The following is a 14,298-nucleotide window of genomic DNA, read 5'->3' as shown; positions in this document are numbered from 1 at the left end:
AAATATACAAACCTCTAAGTGGAGTTTTCTTTCACAATGATGTGTCAATATTACATTTTTATAACCAACTTTGGTATTTAAATACTCAATCTTTGTTAACTTAAAGCACACACTATCTTTCAAAAAACAGTACCTCAGTGAGCCTCCATCAAGGAGAGCAGAAAGGCTGCTTCTAGAACGCCTTCAGAGAAACTGCTGTAAATTCAAGGAAATTTTGCCGCTAGGTAATTCCAGAACAAACAGTACCGCACACTTCATTGTTTATAGCTTTCTTCCCTTCCCTCAAGTGAAACCACTCCATGATCAAAATGAAAGACAGCTTTGCCTCAGAAGTCTGTGAGGTCTCACAAAGCCAAACCTAGAACAACTGCTTGGAGAACTGCGTGCAGGGAAAACATCCAAGTCATATAAATACCTATCAGGTTTCAGCAGCAAGAATCATTAAAACGTCTGTGTACACACGAGATACCATCAGTGGGCTGCAGACTAAGTGCTCTCTTCCCACTTTCATAAAGGTCTAGTATTCCAAAAATCAACGTTAGGATCTGTAAATCCAAAGCAAAATATGCTCAGCTGTACTTTACTTATTTTAGAAATAAAAACTGACTCTCTGAAGATACACACACACACCCCTCTATATGTAAATGACCTGAACTCAGATTGTGAACTTTGTCACTTTTAAATGGAATTTACCTCATCTTCCTCTTCAGACATTTTAGTGGAATTATCGGGGGATTTTACAGGCTTCTGGCTATTGGTTCCATTTGTCTCCTCTTTGCCATGTTCTGCCTCCCACTCCTGTAGAACTTCATCTATGTTGAAACGACGTCGGTAATTTACAAAAAAGTTTTTCACTTGCACCACAGATTTGTTACCGATCACATCAGAGATTGCCTGAAAGTCTCGTCCGTATTTCCTGATTGCTTAAAGCAACAAGAAAAACAAAAGTAAAGTGTTATTTCCACAAAGACCACAAATCAGGCTCGAGTCACAGCAAGAGGATCCAAAGCTGAACTTCTGCCTGGTTTTCAAGCCCTTCTCTGATTAAACCAGCATGAAACAGTCTCAATTGTGCATGAAGCACAGTTAAGACTAGCAACAGAGAAGAAAAAGGAGTTGTAGCAAAGACAAGCAGGACAAAATCTAGAAGACCTGTGTAAATCTACCTGCATTGCTTGAGAAGTCACACAGGCAAAGAGCAAAGCAGCAACCCCAGCAGGGTTTCCCTTTCAGAAAGCTTGGACAAGCAGAGATTATATGCAAGTGCTCATACGGTAACATGCATACTGTTGGGGGAGGGGCTGACAAGAGTTTCCTTGTTCAGTTCTGGTTTTTAGGCATTAATAAACAACAACATCAAAATCCTTCATTAGCTGCTGCACTGAACAGCTCTGAAATGCAAGATTATAACCTCCTGAAGTACAAACACATTTGTAGTGCCATACCTTGCACAGCAAGAAGCTGTTCATCTGTGGTCCAACGTGCATTAAATTTTTGAACAACCTAGAAGGCATAAAAAATTAGATAGCTTATATTAACACAACCAGCAACTTCTTGTATCTGAGCTCATAATAACCTCACAAAAACACAGCAAGTAATTCACTGTTAGTCAAACTATCACTCATTTTAGTTGCAAGATCGTTTTCAACAAAGAACTGCGTGTGGCATCTATTCAGTTAACTGTGTCATACACGGTGCCTGTAAGTCAATGGATGATGTAAAAAGATAGGGAACAGTCTGAGCAGATAACCTAGAGCCACAAACTCTTCAGAAGCACCTACTTGTCTTTATCACAGACACCCTCTGTAATCTTGGTCAAATTATTTCCATCATGAGGTGCCAGAGTTGGAAGAAAAACAGCAAAAGCACCGAGTGCCAAGAGAAAGGACACACTGTTAATGTACCTCCTCGTTTCTCAACATGTAGAGCAAAGCAAGCACATCTCACGGGTGCATGTGGATACAACACTGAAAAAAAAAATCTGTGATACCAGTACTTCTGCTAGAAACCATTTGCACATGTAAAGCATTGCACTTTCTTCTTCCCTCTCATTCCCACTTCCATTACACATCAATAGTGAACACAGTAAAGGTCTTGATTCACACTGATAACAAGACACTGGTTCCACTTTACCGACAAGATGAACAGCCCCGATATGGCAATACAGATTAGCTTTTATCTCCACAAGAAACAAGGGTCAGAAAATGATCCTACCTCCGGAAGTCTGTATTGTTCTATGCCACCTTCAAGTTTTTCTTTGAGAGCGCTGTTTGTCTGTTTGATATTTTGAATCTGTAAAGAAAGTTTCAGCCCTTTAACAAGGATAAAAACCTTTGGCAGGCCAGCTTCCAGCAGCCCTATGGGGAACCACAACCACCTCAGCATCCTACTACTCATTGCCTACCTCTTCTAATAGAAAAAAATATTTGGAATAAGGAACGTAGGTGCAACTACGGTATCAGAAGACCCTGTTTATTTTATTCTGTCCTAACTGCAGCTCATTTGGAGCAATAACTGCTTTGACTTCCAGGTCTGTATAGAGCCCAGTATAAGATGAAAGCCCTGTTCACAGCAAGTAATGAATCAAAAACTGCTAGAGAGCTCTGCTTCTCCCAGGGCGCCAAGAAGGCTTCAGGCCAAAATACCAATTCTATTAAGTTTAATAAAGAGCTTGAGCCAGATCTCTACTTTAAAAACACTGAAAATGTTCTCATCCAGGAAACAGACTCATGTAGTAAACCTGTCTATACTAATAGATATTTGAAAAAACATTTGTTCATAACATTTGTCCATAACTATTTAAAAGACAGATCCATCAGATTAACAAAAGGTATGCAGGAAAGTATGTATGAAGCCTGTCTAGGAAAGAAGAAAAAACCACGTTGGTCTACGTGGTTTCCTACGGTCCAAAAGTACCGTAGGAAAAGGTAAAGGAAATTGACTGCTGCAGACTGAAATCAAACTCATGAAATCAATGATATCTGAAGGAAATTCATAGTTAAAAGGAAGGAACTTTGAACTGTAAGAAACACCGAGAGCCAAAAGAAGTTCCTTCAGGTCACTGCTATGGATTTTCCTTTGTTTCACTTTTGATACAAAGTAGGCAGATCATAGAACAAAAGCAGAAGAGAAGAAAGCACATGGCTGCATTAATTTACAGCGTAAGGCCAGCAGCTTGTCAATTAAGCCACATAATGATGTGCATCATCATCATTTAGCTACAAATTTTTGGAAATTTTGCAGATGTGACAGACACTGCCACCAAAACTAGCAGTTATTCCTGAACTACCTCATCCATACCTGTCGCTTGATTGAGACTAATTCCATGTCCAGTTGTCTGAGTACAGTAGTAGCAGCTGTGGCATTGGCAGAAACGGCCTCCACGTCTTCTTGAGAAAGGAACATTCCTTTGGGAGGTTTCCTCTTCGCTCTGTTCTTGGCCTGCGTACTGTGCTTCTCCTTCTTCACCTGAGGAACAGTTTCAGCAGGAGGCACCTAGGAAAGATTTTACAAAACGCATGCAATGTTTTGAGCAACCAAAGAAATCTTCCTGCAAGCTGCGGATGCTCTTTACAAGAATTCTAGAGTGATCACAAAAAAAAAAACAACAGCTCTAGATACGCCAGTCATTTTTCAAACAAGGATTTATGTTCTCAGATTAGCATGATGCTTCAGGTGTTCATTTTCAGTCATCCTCAGTTTGCAGAATGAAAGTAGCAGCTTGAAATCAGGAGGATTTTGTTTTGTTCTGTTTTTTTTTTTGTTGTTTTTTTTTGTTTTTAAGTAGCACGTCAAACACACACTGTCTTATACAAATCTTTCTTCTAGGCAGCTTTCAGCATTCACAGGAGAAGCTGGTTGCCTTCTCAGTTCATTCCCATTTTGGGAATTTTCAGTCATTTAAATATTCTGGATACGTCCAAAGAATCTAAAACCTCTCTTCCTGCTTTTGACATCAGGTCTCAACACATCAGTTTAACCAAACAGAAGAAGAAAACAAGGTGGAATTTGGAGACAGTAGAAGAACGCAGCTAGCAAAGTTGATAAAGACTTTTTCCTGTATGTCAGACAGGAAAAGGATAGAGCAAACTAATTTAAAAGCTAAGGATGAAGGAGTGAGGTGACTACAAAGCAGTTCTTAGATCATTATGCAGTTTCTTGGAAGCTAAGTTTTCCTGCCTAGCACTAATATATATTGTTCAATTAAAGTAATGCTATTTGCCCACAAACAGAATTTGGATCTCTTTTGGAAAAGGGAATACTTCACACACCACTAATTTGTACGCATTCTGGCTAAAGCAAAGCATTGGCCACGCACCACTAACAGGTATGATAGGTAAGATGCAACACTAAGGATCCTTCAAAGAGCACATTTGATTCCTTAATACCAAACATCTCTTCCAGAAGTTACTCTCAATAAGCAACACACTCAAGATTTATTACCCAGTGGCTGGAATATTGCCCAGAACACAGAACAGAAGAAGACAGGCAGGAGGGGAGAAAGCAGGGAGGAGAGGCCACACATCTGAAATCCTCCACTCGATCACTGCCAATTTTAAAACATTGGCCTCAGTTTGCACATTGTTCCCCTCCTAATTTGCAGCTACATGCAGTTTCTACCCAATCTGTGGCATTTGCTCATTAGCAAGCACTAAAACCCACACGAGGTTGCACAAAGCCCCCTGTAAGCACTTGGCTCTGTTTCCCAGAGCCTGGAGAAGCCCAGAGCAGCTGCAGCAAACAATATCCTGCACACTCTGCACAGGCTCAGGAGACGCACAAGAGCAGCAATGTGGACAATTGCCTAGTCTCAACTTTCTTCTTGCCTCTTCTAGCATGAAGAACTCCATGAGAGATGATGCCTAAGGCAAGCCCAAGAGCAAGAAATAACTACTGCTGTTGTGGGAGATAGACCTAATTTCTTTTCCGCAATGGAGAGTAGGGAGCAGGAGAAACCAGGCTGGCTTAGCTACAAACATATGAGGTAAGCTCTGCACTCTGCTTCAGAAGCGAGCACTTTGATAACCGAGCCAGGTAGATTATTCAGCATGGTTAGATGTTTCAGATTTATTCATGTTTCATCTGCATACAGAACTTCACAGGATCATGCAGTAATGTCTCCAACAAGTTCAAGCTCTAAGGTGACCAACAGGCAATGCCAGCACTGCAATTATCTCAGAAGCTTCTACTTGAAGTAAAAATGAAAGTTCCAGATTATTGTTTTACACAGTGCAAAAAATGTGAAGCTCTTCCATGGTGTGGACAAAAACCCAGAGCTCTAGAATCACAGAATCACGGGAGTTGGAAAAGATCTCCAAGATCAACCAGTCCAACCATCCCCATACCACCAACATTTCTCCACTAAACCACATCCCTTAGTACAACATCTAAACGTTTCTTGAACACCTCCAGGGACAGTGACTCCACCACCTCCCTGGGCAGCCCATTCCAGTGCCTGACCACTCTTTTGGAGAAGAAATTCTTCCTAATGTCCAACCTGAAGCTCCCCTGGTGCAACTTGAGGCCATTCCCTCTAGTCCTATCACTAGTTACACGGGAGAATGACCGGCCCCCACCTCACCACAATCTCCTTTCAGGGAGTTGTAGAGAGCAATAAGGTCTTTCCTGTGCCCCCTCTTCTCCAGACTAAACAATCCCAGTTCCCTCAACCAATCCTAGTAAGACTTGTGCTCCAGATCCAGCACAGCATCGTTTTTGACAGCTCCAAATGCCTCCAAGCTCCAGTGATACTGCCCAGGCTCTGAAAAGTTGAAGATCTAGCCTATCTTGGAAACTAATGCTTTCCTGGCCACACGTACATTGCTGTAGAATTACATCAACTCATGAAAAACAATTAAAATGCAGGGACTTAGCAGTAGCAATTTCTGAATAGAGGAGTGCTGCTATCTAGAACACTTCACACAAAACCTTTTAATACAAAGAAGGTTTCCTCAGATTTCATGGTTTAAAGAGAAAAGACCAAGCTCAATCCATGTAAAACCATGGGATGAAATGGGAGGCATTTCTAGGAACAACTGCCTCAGGAAGAGAGATGTTAAGAAAGCAGCCCTGACATCTGCATTATGGAGTCACCGTCTGAGGGAATCTGAGCAGTTGTAGTAATACTGAAAGTACTAAGAAAAGGGAAGATTCCCCCTCCAATGATCCCCAAAAGAGGAAACACAGATGAGAGATTTCAGATACTCTGAGAAGTCCCAGTATTTCTTGACAACTCATACAGTAACTGACACATCTTAGAGCTGAAGAAGTGTCTCCACGGGGCTGGGACAGGGAGGTTCTTTACGGTAACAGTCCGGGGCTGCTGGTGCGTGGCTGACCAAGTCATTAAATGCAACTACCAGAAACAGCCCCTCTTCCCAGATACCTACCCTCTCAAGGTATTTTTAATCAGCCCCAGGCTGAAGCATTGCAAAACTGAATTAACTCCAATCAAAGCTGGTTGTCGGCTTTGTTCCAGCCAGCAGTACAACCAGCCACTGTCCAGAAGAGCCCCCAGAAGGCCGCCTGCCCTCACAGCCAGTGTGACCGCACACAGCTGGTGAGTCCAAGTGACCTTTGAGTTGGGTTAAAGCACACTGTGGCCTGCAGCAGTACCAAAGCGGGGCATTCAACTCCCATACAAGACTTTCTGCAAATGTCTTGACGGTAGTTATTTGCCATCTGCTCTGCTTTGGCCTTAAAGCAGAGGCAGCTAAGCTGGTGTAGAGCTACTGTTTCTCCTTCTGCAGCAAGTTCACAGCAAGCCCGCGTGTTAGAGAAGGAAGCAGTAATAAAAGCGACTGAAAGGTCCATTACAGATGCAGTCTTTCAGAAAATGTAAAGTGTGAAATACTAACTAGAAATGTTTTTATTTAAAAAATGGGAATGAGATGAAATTATTAATTATTCACAAGACGTACTGAACAGCCACAGTATGCCACTGATACTTAGCCAAAGAAGGATCCTTCAAGTTTGGGTGTTGTCAAGGCTTTCAACAACTCAGCTTTTGTAAGAATGAATGAGTGGCTTCACACCAACCCTGCTCCTAGGAAATCAGAGACACTGATAGTAGAACGCTGTTTCTGGGAAGTCTAGAGAGCACTCCACATGGGTGGAGAACAGACCAGAATGCCGTGATTTTTTCAGTTACTTCCTTTCAGAATAATTTGTTAGGAGAATTAATCTCACAGTGACTGACAAAAACCACTGCTCTAGGCCCTTGCTCTTGCCTGTTGTGCAATCACAGTTTCAAATAATTTTAGTGCTCTTTTCCTATAAATAGCCTCTTTAAAAGATTATTTAAAAAAATAAATAAGATGACAATGACTGCCATCAGTGAGAGAAAGCAGGCTGCAAGAAGCCAGGAGATGGAGTTAATTCAAGGAGAAGGCATTAGGGTAAACGCCTTCCAGTAGCACTCACTCATACATACAACCCGTACTGCTGCTGAATTGCAAGGTTCTTTCGTTTGGTGCCAAATAACCCACAAGTTACATGCCTGAAAATAAAGTATACTCTTTCCAGATAAGCATCACAGATCAGGTTTTCAGAAGTGTATGCCTATCTGCATGGCTTCATCCAGAACTGTACGCCGACTGAAAATTAAAGTATCTCAAGTGACATTCAAGTTGTATGTTTTAAGTAAGTATAATATTCTGCACATAATGACAAGACCTCTCAGCCAGACAAAAAACTGTCCATAAAAAGCTCTCTCCTTTAACACTCACAACTGTAGTTGCAATCCTGGTGTCACTGAAATCCTCCGGACTATTCCCGAAGACTTCAGAAGATCATGAATTTGCCTTAGAGTCTACGTTGTAGATAAAAACACTCCTGTTAGTCTATCTAGAACAGTTTAAAGGATTTATTTCCCTTCCACCAAGCCATCCACGGAGGGACAGAAGCACTCCTATTCCATCTCAGCAAACAGGCTGTCTTCAACCACCACTGAGGGCGGTTCAAGCTAACACAGCCAACTCTGAACAACAACTCTAAACGTCCATGCAGTACACTAGCATGTGCTGGTAAAATCTTCAAATTTTCCACTTTCATCCTCATATATCTATACTTGGCTTGATCTAAGAACAATTCTGAAGACAATTCTTTTCTTGTATGACAGCCATACAAAGCACAAGTAAAGAAAATTAGATACTGTCAGCTCCTACATCAAGCAGTTAGTAAGGAAACACATTCATTCGTACAGTAGTAAGAAAAGAGTTATACCTCCTTTTTGCTCTCCTTGTTTTGCTCAACTTCAATATCAATAGGGTTATTTCCATTTGCTTCCTCCATTTCGTCCTCACTGAAAGACAAAAGCAAATAGTACCGTATTACTTTGTGAGTCTCTGTTTCTCTGTAAATGACATACTAAAAAAAAAAATGCATGGATGCAACAGCAAACTCAGCAGCTTTCCTTATGTTTTTTTCACCAGGGCGGGCTCTTCAGGGGTCTGCAACGTTGTTGTCGGGTTCTTTTTACCCATTTATTTGTTTCATAAGTCAAATAATTCTTAGTTGTAAAGATACTGGAGAAATTTACGTTACAGAAGGACAGGAGTGATGTACTTAGGCAAAATAAGCCTGCTCGGATGGAGATTGGATACATTAAATAGTTACCTTTTAAAGAACATCGGACATGGAGAATTCTAACTTTAGGCAAACCCAGACAGAAACAAAGATTTAGAATACCAGCAAGTAGCTCTAACACAGATTTCATACATCTCTTACATTTAGCAAGAAAGATATGCACAAGATGAACTCCCTCAAGAACAAGCATTAAAATGGTGATTTTTTCAGTCATAATCTCCCATTTCACTCTCCCTTGGAAAGGAAAAATGTATCAGTTACAGAATAATAAAATGCATGAAATTGGGGCCATATTGAAAGTGACCTTGGCACACCTGGACAGTTTGGCTTCATTGAAATTTTAATCAGACATTAAATCGAATGTATTTTCACCGTTTTGAGTTTTTGTACTGTACACAACTAAAGTTAATTGCACCATTTGGGATGATGCCCAGAAACTGAAGAAATAAGCTGATCTAATCAAAGCGGTTTTTTTTAATTCCTATATAGAAAAAAGTCTATTTCGTCATGTCAAACTTCACAGCCTGGAGGAGGAACTTCAGCTGGAAGAGGTATGTCACAGGAGCACTGCACTGGGCAGGGGAACCCAAGGGGAGCTGGGCTCAGTGCAGGTGTTCCTGGAGGAGCAGGGGACAACAGGCTGGTGGGTGCCACAGGTAAGGCAGGTGCTAAGGAGTATTCACAACAGTGGACTCACGGCTGCCTCCTTGCAGCTGCGCAGATGTCACCTAAGGAAACTTTGCTGCTGGTTGACTTGACGTCCATCATCATGAGAACAACCACTTTACAAGCCACTCTTGCAAACCCCCAGCTGATCCACAAGGTATTTCATTTGTACAGTCATGATTCCAAGGAATAAAACTTTCAAGCACCTCTCTCAGATTTGCATATACAAGACCCCTTGCACACAACCAGCAAGAGCTCCTGAAAACCTGGTCCCAAATGCACTGGGAGCTGTTTTCATGACAACCTGAAGAGTAGGGGAATTTCCCTGCGGAGCCACAGAAGAGAAAGCGCAGTACCTGAGCAAGACACCTCAGGCTACCTCTTCCCTTAACCTCGTCCCCAGCAGAGCTGCCTTGTGTTCTCACATGGGTTCAGCTGTCAGCCTATCTACAGAAGTCAAACCCCACAGGCTTCACTGTGCTGGCATTTTGCTCTCAAATTCCAGCAAGTTCTACAGACATGAGCTAGATAAAAACCCACTCACTCATTTTTGCAGTTATAGACGTTGATCATTATTAACTGAAGGACATTTCTGAGATTTTGCCAACACCCAGTGGCTCAGTACTACATCAAAATCTGGGTATCATGAACTCACCCAGCTTTGCTCCCGCACTCCATGTGCGTACGCTGACAAACCCTTGTGTTTGTAGGGGCTTGACTGTTTGACACAGTGGAGAGGAAGAAGGGAAGCCTAACATCAAGCTGCAGATGTAAACCAAATTTATGCATTTTCCCAACACAGCTGCCTTCCTCAAAGGCTCCAACATTACAGCATGAGGCTGCCCAGACAGTTCTTCCCCAGTCACATTGTGGCCAGAGGATATGGACCAGAGAGTTGTCTTTCCAAACTGCAGTGATATTTATGAGCACAGAACAAAATTAGAGGTAGTACAGAAAAAATTTTAAACTACATAGTACTAGACAAACACATATTCCTTACAACTGATATTTTTCCTCCTTACAAATTAGTAGAAAATAAGCAGGACGGGAAGAAGAAAAATCAAGACAGCATTTGCAGAGAAGAACACAGTGAGGAAGAGGAAAGTCAGGCCAAATATCGATGAGCTGGCTGGTAGTTTTCCCCCCAGTCTTGCCTGTTAAGCAAGCACTGTTGATCTAGTGGAAAGATGGGAGAGGTCGAGTGACTCAGTGTAGTACGTCTCAACCCTGGAAATGTGTCTCTTCCCCCTTCCCAAACAGCACTCCGTCATCCAGCCCTGGAGCCAGCACGCAGCTGGAGCAGCAACTCCTCGGAGGGAAAAGCTTTTACAGAACTTTGCCCAACTTAGGAGTCTTCCAAGGCCAGACACTTCAAGATTGGGCAAGTTTGATTGCAAAGAGGTGAGTAGCATTTTAGCAGAGGTTGAGAGGGCACCTACATTAAGCAGACAGACTTGCTGCTGTTCAAAGGGATAGTTCTCCCCACCCCAAACACCTGAGACCACCACGTTTCTGAGGCCTGGAGCTCCAGAATGAGGCAAAGTCACCAAGTGGCAGTAACTTTGCAGTTATCTGCAGCAATACACACGAGACCACTGGCTGAGCCACCTCTGTCAGTGGCACGCAGGGGTACCCAGGAGAGTGAACTTGCAGACAAAGTTGCACATGCAGGAGTTAAAAGCTAGCAAGCTTCTGACTCCCACCACCCTGAGACCCCAAGACAAGCAGCACTCCTTGGCGCATCCCTGCCAGAAGGCTTATCCTAAGCTTCCCTGTGTGATCTCTCCTCAGTCACTCATACAAAAAATGGCCTGACTTCATTTATCTCAGGGAATACAGCTTGGCCTGAAAACCTCACACACACGTTTCCACATGAAAGGCAGAGGAAAGGGGGTGTGGGTGCACGCACACAGGCTCAGAGGTGCTGCACTGCAACCTATGCCCCACTGAGTGCATGTTCTCATTCTACTGAGCATCACATAGAGGAAATAAAGGCAGGTTTCAAGTTCTTTTATTACTTTTATCGTGCTACTCGTTCTCTGGCCATGCTGACACCAGTGCCAAACAGCTTGTAAACATAGTTTTTAATTTCATTTTCTCCTCCTCCAGGCAGTATCAGAAAAAACACTTAACATGCTGGGATGGTGACCATTGCACTAGAGGGCAACCAGGAATTGCGCAGTGTTGGAGAAGGGAGCACACCTAATTGCTGACACATTCTTTTTGGCTTTAAGCAAAGCAAAACACGCATAGCAGGGAGGAGGGGTGGGTGAAAGAGGCATGGCACCAGGAAACATTTGAGGGAAAATCCTACAGCTAGTTTCTTACAAGCTAACAGTAATGTCTGAGATAGTCTAAAGAAATCAGTGTGTGTCAATACACAGCCTTTCTGCTTGCAAACGTACCTTTCCTCACGTTCCCTTTTTTGTTTACGAGCATGACGGTCCATCACACTAGTTTTAGTCCTTGTCTTCTTCCAGGAGTAGTAAAATTTCACCAGGCTGGCTATTGACTTGTCAGGAAGCTGTAAATTAAACATGTATCCTTTTATATGCTTATATGTAAAGTATCCCCAGGAATACACATACAATTGGTCTGTTTTTGTCAAGGAACATCTGATCTCTCTACTTTGAATTCTCTCAGAGTTTCAAGAAAGGCAGTCCTGCAGTCTTGCAAAAAAACACTGTTTCAGGCTAATGTCTCCTATTTGTGACATTAAAATCTCTTAAAGAACATCTCGGCAAGTCTTCAACCAACCAGGCCAGGTAGCTGGTTCCCTTCACAACAAGGGAACACAGCAAAAGCAAATCCAAAACAGGACCTTGAGAGCGAGCAAAACAGTTTTGAAAGCTAACACAGGCACATGGAAGCAAATGTAGGAATTGCTGAATTGCAGGCTATATCCCAAACAAATCTTTGACGTTAGGTTAAAAAGCCCTATTCACATCATTCATGTGATGAAGCCTATTCAAAGGTCTCAGCAATAGATGTTTTCAAAAGGTGAAACATTATTGTATGGTTAATTGAGGATACAGGAAAACCACAAGTCAGATATCTTTTCTTGTCCTCTTACACTAACGTCATTGCCCTGTGGTTATGAATAAGAAGTCTGCCTCAGAAAAGACAAAAGCTACATTAAGAATAATTCTCTGCTTGTGAGGTATTCAGCATGCATGTTCTTACACAGGATTTCTACAAGGTAAAAGTCTAGCCACTTCCTGAATAAAACATGTTTTAGGTGAGCCTGTGATTCAGCTCGCAGGGTGGGATGAGTGGGAAGAAAACAAAACAGCCAAATTACTGAGATACTAGAGCTTAAATCTTCACTTGAGATAAGCTGGTTCTCAGACTGCATATTGACTTTAAGTCCTAATGGATCACACCAAACTACCACCCTGGCCCACAATTACACACAGGCATAAATCCATCTGCTCAGGCCAAAACACACACTGTGCCTGCACACTGAGCTATTTGGAAGTCAGGCTGCCAATAGCCACGCAGCAGGCTGGTACGTTGGAATTAAAGAGTTCCACAGAACAAACTCAGGGACAAGGCTGTTTGTCACAAACATCAGCTTGGCTATAAGCACACGCCAAGAGTGCCAAAACATCAGAATCAGCTCCGGTAAATAACGTAACTCATCTTCCATTCTCTGGCTTCAGCGACTCTCTCCTTGGTTCCAAGCCGCACCGGTGCTAATGGGCCAACAGATATAAACTAACAACTAACACGCTCCAGAGCCATTGATTCCTGTCCCCTGCTAAACACAAAGCTTCATGCCATTTAATTCCTTTTATGCAGGATGGTTTTTCTGGGAGCAACCGTAAAAGAAAAAATATATCACTACCTAGGGAACAGCGTACGAGCTCGGCATCCCTGTATTGGAATGCACTTCACCCAGGGACAGCATCATGTTTCTGCACATAAACTGAGTTGTAATTTTTTTGCTCTGGTGTTAAACTAAGCAACAGGTCATATTCCTTTCTCCCCACAGGACATTCCCCCTGCTTTTTCCCCCCCAAGCAATAAATTAAAAACAGAGGAACAAAGAAGAAAAGTGCTTCAACCTTCAGGAGTCCACAACTCTCCAGACTGCCTGCATCAGTTGCCCAGAACATGTGCAAGCCTCGAACCAATGCAGCCGGGCGCTACAGGACTCTGAGAACACATGAACAGCGAAGGGACATTCAAGGAGGACATGAGGAGAGCAAGCCTCTTCCTGCCACCTTTTTGAAAAAAGGGACCTGACACTTCAGGGGCCTTTCCTGCATACTTGGGAGGTAGGTTACTGTTCACCTTCAGTAGGATCAGCAACGCTGACCTTCACCTGCATTTTCAAGAAGATGAACAAATTGCAACTGCATAGGTCACAACCATGGTTGAAGGAGCACGGAGAAAAGTTTGGTTCCCACTCTGGTGGCAAACTAGTCAAAGAAAGACTCAAAAAATAAAAATCTACATTCTACCACCTCCATATTTCAAAAGGCAACCTCATCACCTTTCACTTGAAGTTGGGTTTTTGACACCCTGCCCCCTTACTCACGCACACATCAGCAGTTCCCTTTCAGGCAAAAGCTTACCCTTGAAGTTTTCAGTAATGGTTTTAAAAATATTGTTAGAAATTGAAAGCAAAGGACTGAATATTTGAAATGATATACAAACCTTCTCCACACATCTACTGACAGTCCCAAATCACATTAAGCACTGACTTCACAGTCAAAATGAATTCCTAAAAAGCAGGCTGCCAGAGAGGAATCAACTTTGCACAGAGATAATCTTTACTCCATGTGTGGGTGGGCATGTGTGTACAGACCATGCCTGAACTCCAACTGAGACAAACACTACCATAGCACACAAGAGACTGAAAACCGTAATTTCCAACCAATGAAAATTGCACAGTCAGAATTTATCCTGAGCTAGCAAAGCATTTCAGGAAAACGCTTCTGTAGGGACTCCAGAAGCAGTGCTGTTTTTATCTAGTCACAGTATTACTTTTCCTCCAATATCCCCCTTGGCCTGCTCTCTCTCTCAGAAGCGTTACACAGC

At 42.6% G+C, this 14,298-nt stretch overlaps 1 protein-coding gene across 2 annotated transcripts in view; it reads right to left on the bottom strand.

Moving 5' to 3' along the window:
- Positions 1–14,298, bottom strand: part of RCOR1 (REST corepressor 1) — an 82,423-nt gene that overhangs the window by 6,207 nt on the left and 61,918 nt on the right. For both annotated transcript variants that reach the window (XM_021401048.1, XM_021401049.1), the window contains 6 exons: positions 11,658–11,776; positions 8,224–8,302; positions 3,301–3,495; positions 2,215–2,292; positions 1,446–1,503; positions 694–923 (listed from right to left, as the gene is read on the bottom strand). In XM_021401048.1, coding sequence (XP_021256723.1) covers positions 694–923; positions 1,446–1,503; positions 2,215–2,292; positions 3,301–3,495; positions 8,224–8,302; positions 11,658–11,776 — 759 coding nt within the window. The remainder of the gene's footprint in view (positions 1–693; positions 924–1,445; positions 1,504–2,214; positions 2,293–3,300; positions 3,496–8,223; positions 8,303–11,657; positions 11,777–14,298) is intronic.

This window comes from Numida meleagris, chromosome 6 (assembly GCF_002078875.1).
Source record: "Numida meleagris isolate 19003 breed g44 Domestic line chromosome 6, NumMel1.0, whole genome shotgun sequence".
In the NCBI taxonomy this organism is placed as follows: Eukaryota; Metazoa; Chordata; class Aves; order Galliformes; family Numididae; genus Numida; species Numida meleagris.
The sequence above is the reverse complement of the archived record's forward strand: the minus strand, read 5'-3'. Positions and strand labels throughout refer to the sequence as shown.